The sequence below is a fragment of the Euprymna scolopes genome, chromosome 14 (assembly GCF_053919585.1).
Source record: "Euprymna scolopes isolate OS-2025 chromosome 14, ASM5391958v1, whole genome shotgun sequence".
Taxonomy (NCBI): Eukaryota; Metazoa; Mollusca; class Cephalopoda; order Sepiida; family Sepiolidae; genus Euprymna; species Euprymna scolopes.
The window spans coordinates 7,279,431-7,298,222 of NC_136495.1; the positions used below are offsets into that span (position 1 = coordinate 7,279,431).

The following is an 18,792-nucleotide window of genomic DNA, read 5'->3' on the forward strand; positions in this document are numbered from 1 at the left end:
AGTCAATATGTTAATTAAGCTCAACGATTATCAGTATTAATAATCAAGGATATATATTAATGCTTAGTACATAATTAGTATGATAAGGAGTTATATATAATTTAAAACGATTTGACTAATCCTTTCTATCACAATGATTTTAAAAAATTACAATAAAATAGAAAATAATCAAAATGTTAATTGGTAAATTTAAATAAAGAAATATACGAAACTAAGGCTAATTGAGATGTTATTAATTAAATATATATTGATACGAAAGTTTAGGAGATTTTATATTAAATTATTAAAAAAATGAACCAATAAACTAAATAAATTAAATGACGATTTAAATTATTAAATAAATATAAAAACACAAAAATTAAATAACAATTATCTAATTTTTTTTTTTTTTTTAATTCAATTTTCACCCCAAACAAGGCAAGTGCAACTTTGAAGTAGGGGGCTACTATCGGGGACATAAGTTGCGGGTGTATTATGAGGGGAGATGAGTAGATAATTAGAATAAGAAATATGGAAGTAAGTTGTATCCACAATTCAAAATTAATAATAAAAAGAGCAGAAAGGAGATGAGTTCGTTGCTTGTATTTGAGAAAATAAGAAATTGTGTATATTTTTATTTATATTACAATTATATTTTGTGTCTGATGATTAGCCATTCTGGAATATCTTTTAACGAAATAATGCTTAAGCTTGTCCAAATGGTTAGGAAACAATTGTAACACTTAAGAAATACATCTTATGATAAACCTGTTATAATATATAGTTGTCTTTATTATTGCGAATTTGTAATATATAAATATTAGTGTTGGGACAATTAATCAGAATCAGAAATCGGAACATTTGGGGGTATTGGAATCGGAAAGATTTGTGTCTATTTTCCGATGCCAAAATGATTCTTTTAATTATCTTTTTTTTTGATTTTGTTGAAAGCAAAATCTATAATTGCTGCTAATAATGATAAAATAGTAAATATTTATTGATTTTAAATTACCCACAAAACTAAGATGGATAGGTCAGATCACCCTCTCCACAAGTGTGTTTTTATGTGTAGGAAAATTTAAGCACATTTAGCATGTGTTTTTACAATAATCGGGGAAAAATAACAACTCTAGCTAAATATTTAGAGATTTATAAAGAATCGAAATGGATAATTGTATCAAAATTGGGGAAAATATCAGAATCGTCCCATACATATATATATATATATATATATATATATATATATATAAATATAAAAAGCAAGTTATAGGTGTCCAAGAGTGATAACTCATGAATTTAACAAGGTTATTAAGAGTGCTCAATAAAAATACAAGGTATATTTGTATTAATATAAAAAAATTTACAAGGTCACAGCATTGGACATGCTAATGCTTTGGACAGATAGTCGGTTAAAACTATAAGTCCTCATCAGATGACTTAAAAAAAATAAAAGGGTTGCTTTCCACAGAAGAAACCAATCCTCAAAATCTATATATATATATATTTACATAAGTTATTAAAATATAATTCTGGTTTTGTGTAGCTTAATTAGCATAAATATATTTTCATAACTTGTGACAAATCATTATTTTTTTTCTAAAGTCTTCTGAATGTTACCCTTCCTCATTATCCCCCCCCCCCCGGAAAAAAAAAACTGATTTACCTTCACTTGAAGCATAAGCGACGTCAAATTAACAATCAAACTCAGCATTTTCTCATCTTTCACATATTTGCAAAGACTCTGGAAACAAAAGAAAAAAATAATTAAATTTGATTTTCAAAATAAGAAAAAATTAAATAAATTAGCTTTTTCAGATTCTCTGAAATATCTTTTTATGTATTTTTTTTTCTTTACTCACGTTCACCCCTAACAAGGCATATTGCCACTTGTACATAAGAGACTACTATTTGGGACCATGTCTAGGAAAGATTAGCAAGATATTGGTTTACATTACATTTAAACTTCTGCATATCAGTACAGTCAGGGAATTTCAAAGTCAAGTTGTTTGAGAGAAGAAACTATTAGAGTAGAAAGCTTTCTGGCATTTAGGACACCACCACATAGTCAGGAGAAGAAAAGTGTGAGCCGAGAAAAATGGACATGTAAAGTCGAAGACAATAAAGGGCTGGCTATGGCCAGCATGTGGTCTGGGAGAGAAAGAAAACCATGTGCCAGACAAGATGAATACAGCCCTGCAGTGGCAGCAAGAAACTTTTCTTTTTTTTTTAAGTTGGTGTTAAGATGGCAGGGTTTAGAAAAAAAATTAAAAAAAAAATAAATAAGAAGCAGCCATTGTTTGGAAAATAATGATAAATGCTTTTGCTAAAACAGAAAAAACAACGAAGTTGGATTTATTTATTTTTGTTTGTTTGTTCCTTTTCAACAGTGTCGGACAGCGTGGAGGTCCAAAAGAGGTTTGAACTGTAACGAACATGGTTCGAGCATAACATCCACGTTACAAAATGACCATCCATTTCCAGGTCATTTTATCCTTTTAGAACAGTTAACCAAATGTTTTTACCGTATGTAGTCATGTGACCATCTAAAAAAGTAAACCCTTCCACCAAAATAAAAAATAAAAATAAAAGTAAAAAAAATTAAAAAAATACAGGATTTATCCTCCATACAAAAAAAAAAAAAAAAAAATTTAGTTAATTGCTCTCCAACAGATATTTTTAGTCCTCAATGGTCAGTCTTCACTTGCATAAATCATTACACTGCGCACACATGCTCGATAGACTATTTCTGTTGACAATGGTAGTGAAAGCAAAACACAACATTGTGTTAACAATTCAAGTTGTAGTCGACATCTCATTTCAATCTTGATTTTCTGAAAATTAGTGATTTTAAAGCTAACTCACTTGACTGACTTTTTGAACCATTTTTTGAGCTTCTTCTTCACAGCGACGTTTGATTTCCGATGGATGATCAATGGAATTCAAACCTTGCTCTGGAGCCATCTACCAACAAAGAACAAAACAAAATATCCAAATGAATTTGAAAAACTTATTATTTACAAATTTATTCACAAAATCTTTTGTAGTAGTTTGCATATTTATATACAATGTTATGGCAACATAAAGTGTGCAAAATTTACACAAGATTAAAACTAATTGGGAAGAAACGGTTAATGTTTAAGCTATTTAGCCTGGGATTCAATTCATAATCTTTAAGTAGAATTAACTCTAGAATTCCTGTTAGCCAATATTTACTTGGTCATGTAGGACAATCTGGATTTTTTTTTTTTTTTCAAATTTACTGCCATCCCATTTTGCCCCCTAATATAGTTCATCCTGTTTGCTAATCCTTCGGCTAACATTCACATTTGCGGTGACTCCAATGTCCATAATGTGGAATGGCTGACCCACTCAAATAAGACCGATGACGAGGGGGGTTCTGTCATGATTTTGCCACTGCCTAGGACCTCACTCAGATTGTTCATGAACCCACCCGTGTGCTCGATACTGACGGTCAGTATGACAGTCTTCTAGACCTTTTCCTCACAACTTCCCTTGAGATATGTTCATGCTCCGTTATATCTCCTCTGGGATCCTCTGACCACTCCGTTGTAGCAGTTAAGATAAAAAATGAAATGTAATAAGTCTTCAGACATACCTCTCCACCATACTGTATATCAATACTCTATGGCTGACTGGGATAGCTTCTGTACATTCATATCTGATCTACCTCTGCATTTCATGTTTAAAAAGGATGTGTCCTCTATAGTATCAGACCTGACCAAATGGTTAATTGTAGGCATAGACTGATTCATATCATCCAAAACATTCCAACAAAAACCTAACAGCCAGACAGGGTTCTCCCTAGAATGTGCTACTGCCATATCTGTATAAAAGCCAAGTATGCCCAAGGATGGAGTACTGCTGCCACATCTGCTTTGACAGAGTACAGAATAGACTTCGTAGCTTAGTGGGGGATGCCCTTTTCTTTTCCCTGCAGCCTCTCTCCCACAGAAGAGACGTTGCGAGCCTGTTTTGTTTTATCGTTATTTCCATGGCAAGTGCTCGTCTGAGCTCCAATCTCTCATCCCCCCCTTGCCAATCTTTCACGAGAAACACCCGTCTAGCTGAAACTACTGTCAATAATTTTCTCCACTCTTTATCTGTGCCTGAATCCAAACGTAGATTCCATGAGCAGAGCTTCTTTCTCAGAAGTGCCCGACTGTGGAACTCTCTTCCGTTTGCCTGTTTCCCACCTGACTACAACTTGGATGTCTTCAAATCCAACATAAACAAATTCCTGACAAACCGCCCCCTTAAGTAAGACACTCTATCAAATCTCCAATACTAATGTTTACTACAATACTATCTCATTGATTACTGTACACGCAATAACCCTTATCCCTAAGTGGCCTCCTGGCCTTGATAAGTGGTGACCTCCATGTAATAAAAAAAAAGAAACTGAGATTTTGGCAAACTCTTTGAATGGTTTACGAACCGCATTGATATAGCCTTCAAAAACAACAACTTTTCACACTATGCACAATGCTTCACGCAAACTACAATATCCTTCTCATACATATTTAAAGTTTTAAGGATGGGGTGGAGCTTAGATTCAGGACCCCCATGTATCTTCCATAGCAGAAAAATGTTTTTAGTTAACTGCCCTCAAATGCAAGAATGGCCCAGATATAGAAATCATTTTACATTAATTTATATACAAAACTGACATCCTAATTCTAAATTTAAAAATCTTTTTTTTTTGTTTAATTTTCTCTCACACCAAAAACCATCAATATATTTTAAGACAGATCCCATAATTTCTGTAATTTTTATAAATTTTATATCCTTAAACTTTTTTAAATTTAAAGAAAATTTTGGATGAAATTGAAGAAATAGTTTTGGAAGTTTCTTGGAGAGATTTGAAAGTTTGGTTTATAGTATTTTTTGTTTACAAATATTTACACATTTTTGGGTGGGTGATGTGAGTGGGTAAAAGTCTTTAAAAAAAATGGAAGATTTAAAAAATATTTTTTTTTTTTTTCTTTTTAGGTTTTTAGATACTTTTTTATCTATAGGTGTTAAAATTTATTTCTTAATAAGTTTTGACAGTTTATGTTTAAAAAATTTTTTTTCATGAAAATTTGTTTTTTGAAATCAACTCCCAGGATGAATTAGAAACATTTCATCAAGGGAGAGACCATTATTTCTCCCTCCTCTTTTTTTCTTTTTCTATATTTTCAAATGAATTTTCCTAACCCACTTTTCCAATATTCTGTGAAAAAAAAACCCCACTAATTAAATACCAACTAAAAAAATACATTAAAAAAGAAAAATCGAATCCACTTCCATTATGGATCAAATATGGCTGAAGAGAGCCAGATAGTGAGTTATTCATAAATATAAATGAACACAAACGAATATTGTTTTTCAATCTGGGTTCACTTTAGGCTTGAAACTTATGGTACCATGTTAATTTGATCTAATCTTCTGTAACTTTAATAATAATAACATTATTAATAATAAAAAAATAATTATAATATATATATTTATATTTCATTAAATAAAATAGATGTTTTTTGTCTATTAATTCTGTTTTTGATCCTTTCCAACTTCGAATAACGTCTCTAGTTCTGGCAGAAAGTGGCTGATGTAATCACCCTATTTGTCGTAAGTCCGAGTACATTCCAATCCTTTTGGATTCATCATTAGGGCTAGATTAATAAACAATTTATATAATTTTTGTTAAAATAATTTATTTCATTCATTAATTATTTTAATAACTACAAACATTTCAGGATAAAATAAATTAACCCATAAAATAATTAAGAGAAAAAATGCTGCTTATATATATATATATATATATATATATATATATATATATATATTTTTATATATATATATATATATATATATATATATATATATATATATAAATATATATATATATTTTTATATATATATATATATATATATAAATATATATATATATATATATATATATATATAAATATATATATATATATATATATATATATAAATATATATATATATATATATATATATATATATATATAGAGAGAGAGAGAGAGAGAGAGAGAGAGAGAGAGAGAGAAAGAGAGATTAAACATGATCTAATTTAGTAAGAGAAATTTAATTTCATAAGGAACAAACCATTTGTAATGCAACCTATAAATATCAGAAAAATTTATGCTAACAAATGAAATCAGTTAAAGTGAAAATCAAGATTTACACAAGAAAAATCCACACAGCTATTGAGTATAATTTAGTTGATCTATGATTGAATTTGAAATAGCTGCTTTTTCAATTTGTTCACAGTAAAGTTGGTCAGGCATTGTCCTTAGAATATTGTTTAATTTTCATTTAACTATAAGAGATGGTACATATCAGCTATGTTGAGTGTGCGATGCTGGATGGAGATGAGCTCATCTTCAGTGTGTAACGAAGTAAGGGTGTGGGGAGGTTGATGCCCCCCATCAGGAAGAAAGACAAAACCACTTGGTGTCAAGTTGTTTATTTAAAAATCACGAGAACTCTGTGTGTTAAAGGTTAAAAGAGAAACTGTATTTATTAACTGTTTATTTGAGTTCGATCAGATCTTTGAAGCGAGCGATTGTTTTATTTTTAGAAATGATGATTCAGATTATGGACTGAGAGCGGAATTTCTAAACAAAGAGAAATAATATTCGCGTGATGTTCAGAGGGCAAACATGAATGTTTATATATATACCAACAAGTTAGAGATACGAGGGGGAATGCGCAGAAGACAGACTCTCAGATGGACAGATAGAGAGATCACAGAAAGTCAGAGCAGAGCGGGCTTTTGACTTAAAACACATTTCTTCAGATACCCAGAGACCGACACTCCACAAGGTTACAAACTGATGCCTTCGACCATATTCTTAGAATAATAACACATCACTTCCTTCAGGACTCTGAAAGAATTACAAGAACTGTACTTTTTTTTTTTGAATATATATTTGTGTGCAGAATCGTTTTATCCTGTTTTCTTTTACTACACTAAAAATCCACGGCTCTCTTTCGACGACGTTCGTCGTTAAGAGGGTACACAACGAATTGGTCCAGGATATATATCTAGACGATCAACCGATAATTTGGTCACTTCCCCATACCAGTAACTTTAGATGGCCAAGAATTATCACCGGCAAGAGGGTACACAACGAATTGGTCCAGGATATATATCTAGACGATCAACGGATAATTTGGTCACTTCCCCATACCAGTAACTTTAGATGGCCAAGAATTATCACCGGCAGTGGAAGGGTTCAGAGGTCGACGATCGTCCTCAACTGACTGGTGAAGGAGTGGGGGTGACAAGTGTAATGATAGAGAAATGATACGAGTGATATGTAATGTCAGATCAAATCAGACCCTGGCAAGACTAGCCAAGCTTGGAGACTGTGATTGCAGGTTGTCAGAAAATGTCAGTTCCCCAACCAAAAAGAAAATGATAAATAAATGAGATTTAAAACAATCTAAATAAATGCATTTCCCGTTGGCAAGTTTAACTGAAACATAAAATATGCTAGAAAAATAAACCAGACGAATATGTATATTAAAAAAAAAAGGTTAGGTTTCATTTTGTATTTACCGTCTGACAAAATTTCTGCACACCATTCAGGTTTTCTTGCAAATCTTTATTCAGGTTTTCAAGCTCCAATACAATATCAGCATATTTCCTTTGGAATTCAAATGTGATCGGCTGCAGCAAAGATTCCTAACAGAAAACAAAATGTCACATTTGTAAGAAACTTAATAAATCAAACAATTTACTGCCAAAATATCATTCTTGGTAATAAAAATATTATCATTGGTAATAATATATCAAAACACAATTAAGCTAATCACCCCTATCAAAAAAAAATTCATAACAAATCAATTTACAATTATTTTAAAATTATTTAAATTTAAACTCAACATTTAACAATACAAAATTCCAAAATATTGTTTTTTTTTAATTTTTTGTTAAGTATTCTTCCAGTGATACCATAGGATCTGATTTTCCTGAAAAGACCATCATGCCTAAGATATATCTAGGGCTACTGCCCTACTCTCTTCTGCTTTGTCCATATTAGGATATCTGCTGTAGAACGGGCTTGCCTAAATCCATATTGTTGGTCGGTCAGAAGTTTAGCAGCTGTGAGCTTGATTAATTATGGACTCAAATATTTTGGCGAAAAGTGGGAGGAGGCTAATGGGGTGATCATTCAGTCAGTTCTTTTGCCAGAATTCTTGAAAATTGGTATCACAGAAAGAAGCAGTATTCCAGCAGTTACGAAAACAAGATTCTTTAAGGCATTTGTTATACAGTCTGGAGAGATCTAGAGCAATCTTGGTGGAGCACAGCCGGAATAAGATTGGGTCCACATTATGATACTACAAAGTGGTCCTGGGATGGATTTGAGCCACTAAGTGCTGAGAGGGGTGGAATAGACAAAGGAAGAGGAAATAGCTTAAAATAAACAAAGAAATCGGAAATATCCTACAATCAACAACAGATAGGAAATAGCAAACAATAACAATAGAAACCTACTGATAAAACAGGGAAGGGCAGCTTCCGGTAGCCGGGGTGGGGTGGGCGACCTGAGAGACCAAGACAAAGGAGACAGTCAGTTGACATCTAAATGCGCTAGCCGGCGGATGGAAGTTGGACAGAGTTGACAACTAGATATCGTTGACGTCGGATGGGAGTTGATAACGATTACAGTTGAACAGTTATAGAGTTGACTGTGAAATAGAGTCGTGGACAATTTTTAGAGTTGACTGTGAAACAGAGATAGACGAATGTGACATCAATAGAACGAGGAGAAGACACACACACGCTCACAAATCCAACAGTCAATTTATATGTGAACATTGGCGTTTGTGTTTTTCCTTTCTTTGTTCATATTTCTATTTTGTGAACCGCGTGTGTTTTCATCGACAGTCGCCAACGGGAAAAGGACGATCTGGCCATAAGAGGAATAGAGGAATAGTCAAACGAAAAATCCACAGTACACGACGTTGGGAGTCGGCGATCTGACGTGGGAGCCACACTTGGGGTTACAACATGTTTTCGAGGTGTCTAGGTTTTTTATGATACCATGCACCTGACAAGGGATGATTTTCAAATCATCTAGTGTGGTGTCTGTCTGCAAAGTTAGGGAGGGAGTGATTTGCTGGGTCCAATGTGGAGTTTGAGGCAAACTGACTGGCAAGCATGTTAACCTTCTCAGTTGCCGTGCAAACGTCATGATTGTTTGATAGTGAGAGAATTGTTGACTGCCCATTATTTATTACACTGTTGTAGATTTTCTAAAAAAAATCACAGGTTCCTAATTTCTGTGCTTCGATGAGTTTTCTGGTGGTTTCAGTATATTCTCTTTTCAATTATATTTCTCTTGTACAATTCCTTCTAGCTTCTATAAACTTCTGTGTTTGAACTGGATTTATGTCAGTTAAATCTGCAGTATGCATGCTGCCTTTGAACAATGGCAGCTGCACAAGTAGAAGTAAACCATTGAGGAGAGTGGGGCTTGCTATAGAATTTTCATGTGGGAACATGTGCTTCAATTGCCATTTTGAACCATTCAGTGGTCTCATTTGCATACTGTCCAATAGGAAGAGAAAAGATATTTCTCCATGGGGCATCTCTGATGAGATCCTGATGGCTTCCTAGTCAGCCTTTTTATAATACCTCATTTTGAGCAGTAACTCTTCAGCTTTGGGTCTAGAATTTAGGGCGATTTCTACCATTATCACGGCATGGTCAGCGTTCCCGAGTGGGCTGTCAGCATTTGTTGTACAATCCTCGGGAACTGTAGTCAGAAACAGATCTAGAAGTGAGGCTTGTTGATCTTGCTAGTCTGGGAAACGTGTCAGAAATGTAACCATCTTTTTAATAAATAGGATCTATGAATTGAATAATTTATAATCTGTAAACCCTGACATACGTACATGCATACGTTAAAGGTACTACAATATTAATATATAGATTTTTTGGATTATCTCCCAAACAGTTGAATATTTTTGATAGTTTCAATAATCATGGTTCAACAAAAAATCTCTTTCTACTTACCAACTTTTCCGCTTGGCTGTTCATTTCTTTTAATTGCCGAATCCATTCTTTTTTAATAAAAAGGATTTTAGATAATCGTGTCTGCAGAGAAAAGGAAAAAAAGTGTAAAAATTAAATTATTACATAAATTATAACATTGAAATGTGAAACCATTTTTTTATCAAAAAAAGAAAAATTTATAAATTAGTTTTTCTTCTTAGAACATTATATCTAATTTAACATGTAAAGCTGTCAAATTTCTTAAGTCAGTATCAAATAACATTCAAACTGTCAATGTAAAATTTGTTTTTGACTAGCCAAGTTTCATTTGTTATCATTGTATTGTGTTATTGGCAATATAATATTATACAACACCACAATTTATTCCAACAATTATTTAGTCTAACCTTAGACGACTGCTAATTTATTTTCCTCTTTGAACTTGAGAATCTTCTATTCATTTAACGTCACTTTCCTCTTGTTCAGGTATCAGACGTTTTCTAATTTCTATCCTTACTATTATATAAAAGGAACTTTGTGTGTGTGAGTTTTGTTCCCTATGGACTTCAAAATGACTGAGAGGGTTTTTATTAAATTTCACACAAAGGCACTTTATGTGCTTGGCAGAGTTCTTAGGTTTTCTATTGGAATGTCTTCGATAAGTATCAATAATCAAAATAATCCGATGAAAGAAAGAACAGGCAATTTTGACCAAAGTTAACACCTTACACAGCCTAACAAGCGCATTTGAGAAGTTTTATTACCATACAAGCCAAAAGGCCAAACAGACATAAAATCAACAGTAGGCTCTGATATGACAGGGGCACATTTGAAATTAATATTTCTGTTTAAAGCACAATTGCACCATGATGCTTGACTTTTTCATTTTAAACTTAAATTCAAGCCATTGTCACTGCACAAGCAGTAATGCCATGCATATAAAATTAACAGTAGATTCTTTTGATATGACAGAGGCGCATTCAAATTGAATGTTTCTGTTTAGAGCACAATTGAAGCATGATATTTGACTTTTGCATTTCAAACTTTAATGCAAGCCATTATATATAAAAAATAATTTTTTAAAATCAACAGTAGGTTCTCTATTGCGCAATGAAGACTACAATTTATTGTGGACTAAGTCACTGCGAAAGGCATGTGAAGCTTTCTCCCGGTGCACCGCGATGAGTCCCCATCAATCGATTTGATTGAAAAATGGGCGATTTCACCAATTTTGATGACAATAAAAATATGGGAGTGTGAAACATTTGTTCATCATCATTCAAATCCTGAGCAACGTTGGTTTCCCTGCTAGTATATAACAAGCTCAGTCTCTAATTCTCACAGTTCAGGTCAACTGTGTTCAAATTCCATTCTCTATGGTCTTGTGTAATTGCTTACAAGTTTTCCTTAGCTGGTCAAACTTCATGCAATTCAAGATATCCATGATGAAGACAACTTGTGATGTTATCAAATGCTCACAAAATTTCAACTACGCTTTCACTCTCCAGATATGGTTTAATTTGTATTTAGTTTATTCAGACTACTATTCTCATCTTTTGTTTCTGAATTTTTTAGATAAGGATTGGGAATTCATATTATTTAGATTATTCCGGCCACTGTCATTATCTTGAGTGTTATTTTCATAACGTTTTGATCGCTGTAACCTCCAACCTTCTTCAAGAGTATACCGTCAAATTCAGAATCTACATGGAATTTTGAACGGAACCCTTTATTTAATTCAATAGGACTGGGTAGAAGTAATTTGCAATTGTACTGATGATTGAACCTTCAACCTCAAGAAGAGTAAGCAAATTCAATCAAGCACGTTATCATTATGCCAAAACTTTATGCAAATAACACTGAAAATGAGAACAGTAGTTTAAATAATCCAAATAATACGAATGATCACGTTAGTTGTTATATTCTGCCAATGTAAAAACTCCCACCTTCTTTAAATACATCTTTTCAAATTTGGGATTCTTTACTTTGAACTTGGAAATCTATAAGGAATTTGGTGATTGTTTTTTTTTTTTAATTCAATTTTCACCCCTAAACAAGGTGCAGTGCCACTTTGATGTGGGGGCTACTATCGGGGACATAAATTGCAGGGATACTATGTAGGGAGTTGAGCAGCGAGATGTATGTTCATATTACACTTGAACATCTGTGTGTCAGTACAGTTAGGAAAGCAGGAACTCAGAAGGGAGTTCCAAAGTTTAGCAGTTCTAGGGAAGAAACTATTAGAGTAGACGGCTTTCTTACATCTAGGGATTTCTACTGTGTAGGGGTGGGATTTTGCTGCTTGTCGAGGGGTATTTACATAAGGAACATAAGGGCTTGTGGTTCGTCGAAGTATTAACCATTAAAATACTTGTAGAACAGACAGAGAGATACAGGATACTTTCAGGCGTAAGTAGTTTTCTAGCATGGTAGAGGGAGCCTACCTTCTTTGCAGCAACCTTGGCAATGTTCTCAATGTATCTGTTCCAGCTTGTTCCCTGTGAATGTTAGGCTGAGGAGTTTGAAAGAAGTACTTTCAGGTAATGTATTGAAGGAAACAAGCTTAGTCTTGGCAGCATTGAATGTGACCATCCATTTTTGTCTCCCCATTCCACTACAGATTAAAGGTCATCCTCAAGTGTTTTTGCCATTTCCTTAGATATGTGTTCATTTGTTTTCCTCTCGTGCCTGTTATAGAGCGTAGTGTCATCAGCAAATATGCCCATCTCAGAAACAATTTTATCAGGAAGGTCATTTAGTAATATTAGGAATAATAATGGTCCAAGGATCGACCCAAGGTACACCCGCATTTATATTATATTATTTAGATGTACGACTGCCGAGGAGAACCGGGATTCTTCTCTTATTTAAGATTTAATTATGTCAAGTATTTGTCCAGTAATACCATAAGATCTGATTTTCCTTTAGATAATCTTTCACAACACGCTTGTTTAACAACACATCATGTTAGTAAGAAATTAATTTTAATTTTCCATAATTTTTGGTGCACGCAAATACTTTTGTTTGATACATTTATTTTTTTATTTTTTACTCACATTCACCCCTAACAAGGCATATCGCCACTTGAACGTAAGGGGCTACTATTTTGGACCATGTCTAGCAAAGATTAACAAGAAATTGGTTTAAATTACATTTAAACTTCTGCATATCTGTACAATCAGGGAAGCAGGTAGCAGGGAGGGAATTCCAGTCTAACTGTTCGAAGAAAGAAACTATTAGATTAGAAAGTGTTCTAGCATTTAGGGATCTCAACAGTGAAGGGGTGTGATTTTATTGCTAAGCGAGTTTGTCGAGGATATGTACGTCGAGGAGGCATAAGTCCAACAAGTTCATTAGAGCACGTTCCATTAAAATACTTATGAAACAGACACAGAAATGCAACATTGTGGGGATGGGCAGGGGTTGGAGATTAGTTGACATTAGATTGAAGACATTTTTTTGGACCCTATGGAAGAGGGAGAGACTAGTGGTAAATGCACCAGCCCAGATGTGGCAACAATACTCGATGCATGAGCGAATGATGGCCTTGTAGAGGTACAGGATATGCTCATAAGTATATCAAATAGTTTTTCTGTGATCTTATTTGGAACTGCCATACTTGACTTGTGCATTAATGGAAACAATAGGAATTTTTAATTCTTCATGACTAGTAACACTCTGAGACTCATCCTTCCAACTTCTTGAGTTAACATTCACAGGCAATTGAGGACATTGCCACACCTGCTGTAAAGGTGGGCTTCCTGCTAAAAAATTGCTCACACCTAAGAGTATCCTATACCCCTACAAAGCCACCATTCACTTATGCATCGAGTATTGTTGCCGCATCTATCATTAGTCTCCCCCTCTTAAACAGGGTCCAAAAAAGAGATTCCAACTTAATAGGTCCCACACTATCGTCCAAACTTTGACCTCTGTCCCATCGCTGCAATGTTCCATTCTTGTGCATGTTTTACAAGTATTTTATTCGAATATGCTCTGATGCACTTGTAGAACTTGTGTCCCCTTGACATACATACTTCCTACCAATCCAATAAGCAACAAAATCCCACCCCTTCACCATTCAGGTTCCTAGATGCTGGAAAACCTATTCTCAGTTTCTTCCTTCAGACTGCTAAACTTTGGAATTCCCTCCTTGTACTACCATGCAGAAGTTTTAAAGTAATGTGAACAGAGATCTCGCCGCTCAATTCCTCACATAGACCCCCATAGGCAAGATCCCAAATAGCATCCCTTATAATAGTGGCAATATGCTTGTTTGGGATGAAAAAAAAAAAAAAGGTGTCCTTCGTTATTAGTGCAAAATTCGAAATATTGAATTTCAAGTTAAACCAATCATGTCTACTTAATTGTCATGTTGCAGTAATGAACATTTCCAAAAAATTACGAAAAACGATAAGATAGAAAATTAATTATTAAAACAGTTTTCGATGACCATCAGCAAAAATTCAGATTTGCTACAAAAAAAAAAAATAAATAAATAAATAAAAAAACAGGAGAATTCAAATTGTAACAGGGAAGGTAATTATTTTCTGAAACCTTTGAAAATTAGCAAAACTTAATTTTTGTTGTCTTTGAAAACTGTTTTCATTAATAACTAATTTTCGTTTTTATTTATTTGCGGACTATTATCCTTATCTTTTTATAGTTGTTGATTTCCCAACATTTCGGCTAACTATTCCTCGGGCCTTCGTTAGGGTGTTAGTGGCGACGGGATAGGAATGCTGAATCTTCAGTAATTACTAGGGCTATGGCAATAGAATACACTTATCATTGTTTTGACTCTCGAGTATATATCCGACACAGTTAATCAACCGAGAACCACATCATTCTATATAAAAGCATATAAGATATCAACGGACACACATTCGAGAGTTAAAACAATGAAAAGAATATGCTATTTTTTTTACTACATTTTCACCCCAAACAAGGCATATTGCCACTTTGATGTAGGGGGCTACTACCAGGGACATAAGCTACAGAGGTACTATGTAGGGAGTTGGGCAGCATTTGTCCTATTGTCGTAGCCCTAGTAATTACTGCCTTCCAGTTGTTGTCTCACCACATTTTGACCAACTAATCCTTTGGTCTGCTTTGGATAGGATTGAAACCGCTACCTTCAGACAATGCTTACCTAGAACTGTAGAAATTCAACATCTCCATCTACTGTACCATTGGCCCTGAAGAAGGCCAGAGGAATAGTTGGCTGAAATGTGGAGAAACAATAACAACTATGAAGATAAGGATAACAGTCTGCAACTAAACAAACCTAATCTTATCTAGATGTATGGCATTGCTACTCATTATTTTTCGATATATTCATGGGGGGGGGTATTGAATACACAATAATAAGCTTACCACAAGGACTAAAAACCTTATTGGAAATCCACCATACGTAACTCCTTCTAAGGTCATCAACCGACCTTTGATAGGAGAACCACTGAGCAGAGGATCATTTTCCTAAAAAAAATTTAATAAATAAAATTAATGGATAAAAAAAGGCTCATAATAATTTATTCCTAATTGAAATAGCCACAATTCAAAGTGAAATAGGAAAAAAAAATTGCATAAAATCTAAGCGATCTGCTAATAGCAAGTTCATATACATTTACAAAATAAGGTTCATATACATTTACAAAATAATGTTCATATACATTTACAAAATAATGTTCATATACTTTTACAAAATAAGGTTCATATAAATTTATAAAATAATGTTCATATACATTTATAAAGTAATGTTTATATACATTTATAAAATAATGTTCATATACATTTATAAAGTAATGTTTATATACATTTATAAAATAATATTTATATACATTTATAAAATAATGTTTATATACATTTATAAAATAATATTTATATACATTTATAAAATAATATTTATATACATTTATAAAATAAGGTTTATATATATTTGTATGTATAGGATCACTTCTAAACTATTTAATTGATCATTATGAATTTTGGAACACAAGTGCTAAACCCAAGTGGTTCAAATATGTGCTATATGTAGTTTCATGCAAAAGATTTAAAAATGGAGTGAAGGCCCTTCATAAAAATTCAGATATTCCTGATTTTTGTAAACTTTGAATAATAGGCATTAGATATTAATATTCTCCAGGTTTCAGTTTCTATAAAATATTTGGAAACAATTTTAGGACATAATATGGGCAGAATCTCCCATTTGAAAATTCAAATATTTCAGATTTGCAGTAAAATTAATCCATAGCTCTTAGGCAGCAATTAAATAAGATTTTATAAATTTCTTCATAGGATCCATTAAATTTTAAACATTTTCTAGAATCAAAATCGTGTAATTTTGATGAACATTGGAATATGGTTTAATTGCATTATATTCCTAATTTTTATCTTTGTAAGCGAACATAAAAGTGAGGCAAAATTGTTCTGTTCAGGATAGTTATTTTTCAAGTTTAAATATTCTCTTTTTGTTTTAATAATGAACCGTCATTGTTAAAAAAACATTTGCAGGTAATTTAATCAGAGGAAATGAATAACACATCATTATGAAATTCTTCAGAAAAATTAAACTGAAATCTTAGTTCTGGTCTAGAATTCCTCCTTTAATAAAAAATAAAATCTATATGATGTACATACCAGCAACAAAATGAAAATCACGTAAATTGATCCAGTAGATTTACTTTTAAACAAGAAAATCAAATTTTATGAGTAACTGAGGAGTGAATGTCTTACCCATCATTTTAAAAACAAACAGATAACTCAATAATAATTCAAATTTGCAAAATTTATGCTGTAATGCTTACGAATTCCTATTAATCACTTAAAAATTACTTTCTTTATAAAAATAAAACTACTTGATCAATTTATGTGATTTTTGGAATATGATATCTTTGTTGCTTAATGAGTGTATACATAATACAGATTTTTCTTTCTTTTTTTTTTTTGGATATAGCAGGAACTCTGGACAAGATCCAAAATCTTCTTAAAAAGTCTTGAAGAAAATGAAAATGCCACAAAAAGAAAAAGTTTTCAAAAGCAAATGGTGCGGTTGATGAATTGGTTAAAAATTGAAAAATGTTTTTTTTTTTTTTTTTTTTACCAAATGTGTTTTAGGTGAACCAATGCCAGGAACAAGCTGAGGTGGATAGACAACTGTTAATCTTGACCGATGCCGTTGTTGGAATGCTGACAATGGTGTCGTCTCTTGGGGTTCTGTACTCTGAAAAATAAAAATTTTATAAGTAAAAGTAGCAGGAAATCTGTGGGAATTTTAAATTATTTTCTGTATCAGTTAGAGTTAATGATATTGAAATAATAAGTTAGAGTTAATAATAATATTGAAATAATAAGTATCTGTCAGGGTCAATAGTATAAAAAAAATTATTTTCTTTGTCAATAAAAATAATTACCATTGTCAATTAAATCTTATGTTCTACATGTTTCTTATTTAATTAAAATTGTAGCAATTTAATTCTTATTTAATTAAAATTGTAGCAATTTAATTCTTATTTAATTAAAATTGTAGCAATTTAATTCTTATTCAATTAAAATTGTAGCAATTTAATTCTTATTCAATTAAAATTGTAGCAATTTAATTCTTATTCAATTAAAATTGTAGCAATTTAATTCTTATTCAATTAAAATTGTAGCAATTTAATTCTTATTCAATTAAAATTGTAGCAATTTAATTCTTATTCAATTAAAATTGTAGCAATTTAATTCTTATTTAATCAAAATTGTAGCAATTTAATTCTTATTTAATTAAAATTGTAGCAATTTAATTCTTTTAAAGACAATATTTTCCGTCTTCTTACCAAATCCAAATAATTGTCAGTTGAATATTCTTCAAAGCAATAAAATGTCAGTTTTTAAAATGTTTTTATTTTAAAATTATTTCAGCCGATGCAACATTTGATTTAGGAACAATTCATTTTAAAATGTGTAAATTCAGAATATTTTACCAATCACAAACTTTGTTGATCGATTTCATTTTTGTCATATGAGTGAAAGGTGATATCACACAAACATGAAAAAAAAAAAAAAAAAAAAAAAAAAAGGCAAAAGTTATAGATCATTGCCCGAGAATGAGTGTTTTATACAAAATTAAATACGGTTAAATTTGTACTTGTTTTCAATATACCCCTATTAACTAACTGTGCATAGAATGGATACCATAATACTTAGTTCTCTGCAACTTATAACAAAGGTCTATGCAAAATTTTAGCCAGATCAACCCAATAGTTTCAAAGAAAAATTGGAATAGACAAACAGACAGATTAAGAGAAATATAATATTATATAAAAATAGAATGGACAAGTTATGTTTAATAATGGATGTGCGTAGCTATTGGCAAATAAAATAACATAAAAAAATACTGTAATCAAAATGAATTTCCCAACCATGGGAAGGGGGAGGGGTCACTACTTGTGTGAAGAGAGCAATGAGAAAAATAACTTAAGAGAAAAACACCGAGTGCACTGACGTGTGTGCATGTGTGTGTGTGTATCAACATTTTCAGTTTACAGAGAGAACTGTCATAAAGAGAGAAGAAAGATAAAACAAGATGGAGAGAGGAAAACCCATAAACAGGAAATAAAAAATAAAACAAGAAAGAGAGGGAGAAAAAGAGACATAAAATCCCTAAAGTAGCGCTTTGAAGGAAGAAATAAATTCTTCTTATCTGGAAAAAAAAAAAAAAAAAAGGAGAGAACTAACATCCATTCGCAGTGAAGCAATTTAAAATGCTTTTTCTGGATTAAAATCACATTCTTGAT

General features: G+C 32.2%; 1 protein-coding gene across 2 annotated transcripts in view; it reads right to left on the minus strand.

Annotated features, from left to right (window-relative positions):
• The window catches only part of LOC145292861 (protein lin-9 homolog), a 77,812-nt gene that overhangs the window by 7,298 nt on the left and 51,722 nt on the right, over positions 1-18,792 (minus strand). For both annotated transcript variants that reach the window (XM_080138966.1, XM_080138965.1), the window contains exons 9-14: positions 17,118-17,237; positions 15,392-15,493; positions 10,037-10,117; positions 7,571-7,696; positions 2,842-2,940; positions 1,643-1,720 (exon numbers count right to left, since the gene is read on the minus strand). In XM_080138966.1, the coding sequence (XP_079995092.1) occupies positions 1,643-1,720; positions 2,842-2,940; positions 7,571-7,696; positions 10,037-10,117; positions 15,392-15,493; positions 17,118-17,237 (606 nt within the window). The remainder of the gene's footprint in view (positions 1-1,642; positions 1,721-2,841; positions 2,941-7,570; positions 7,697-10,036; positions 10,118-15,391; positions 15,494-17,117; positions 17,238-18,792) is intronic.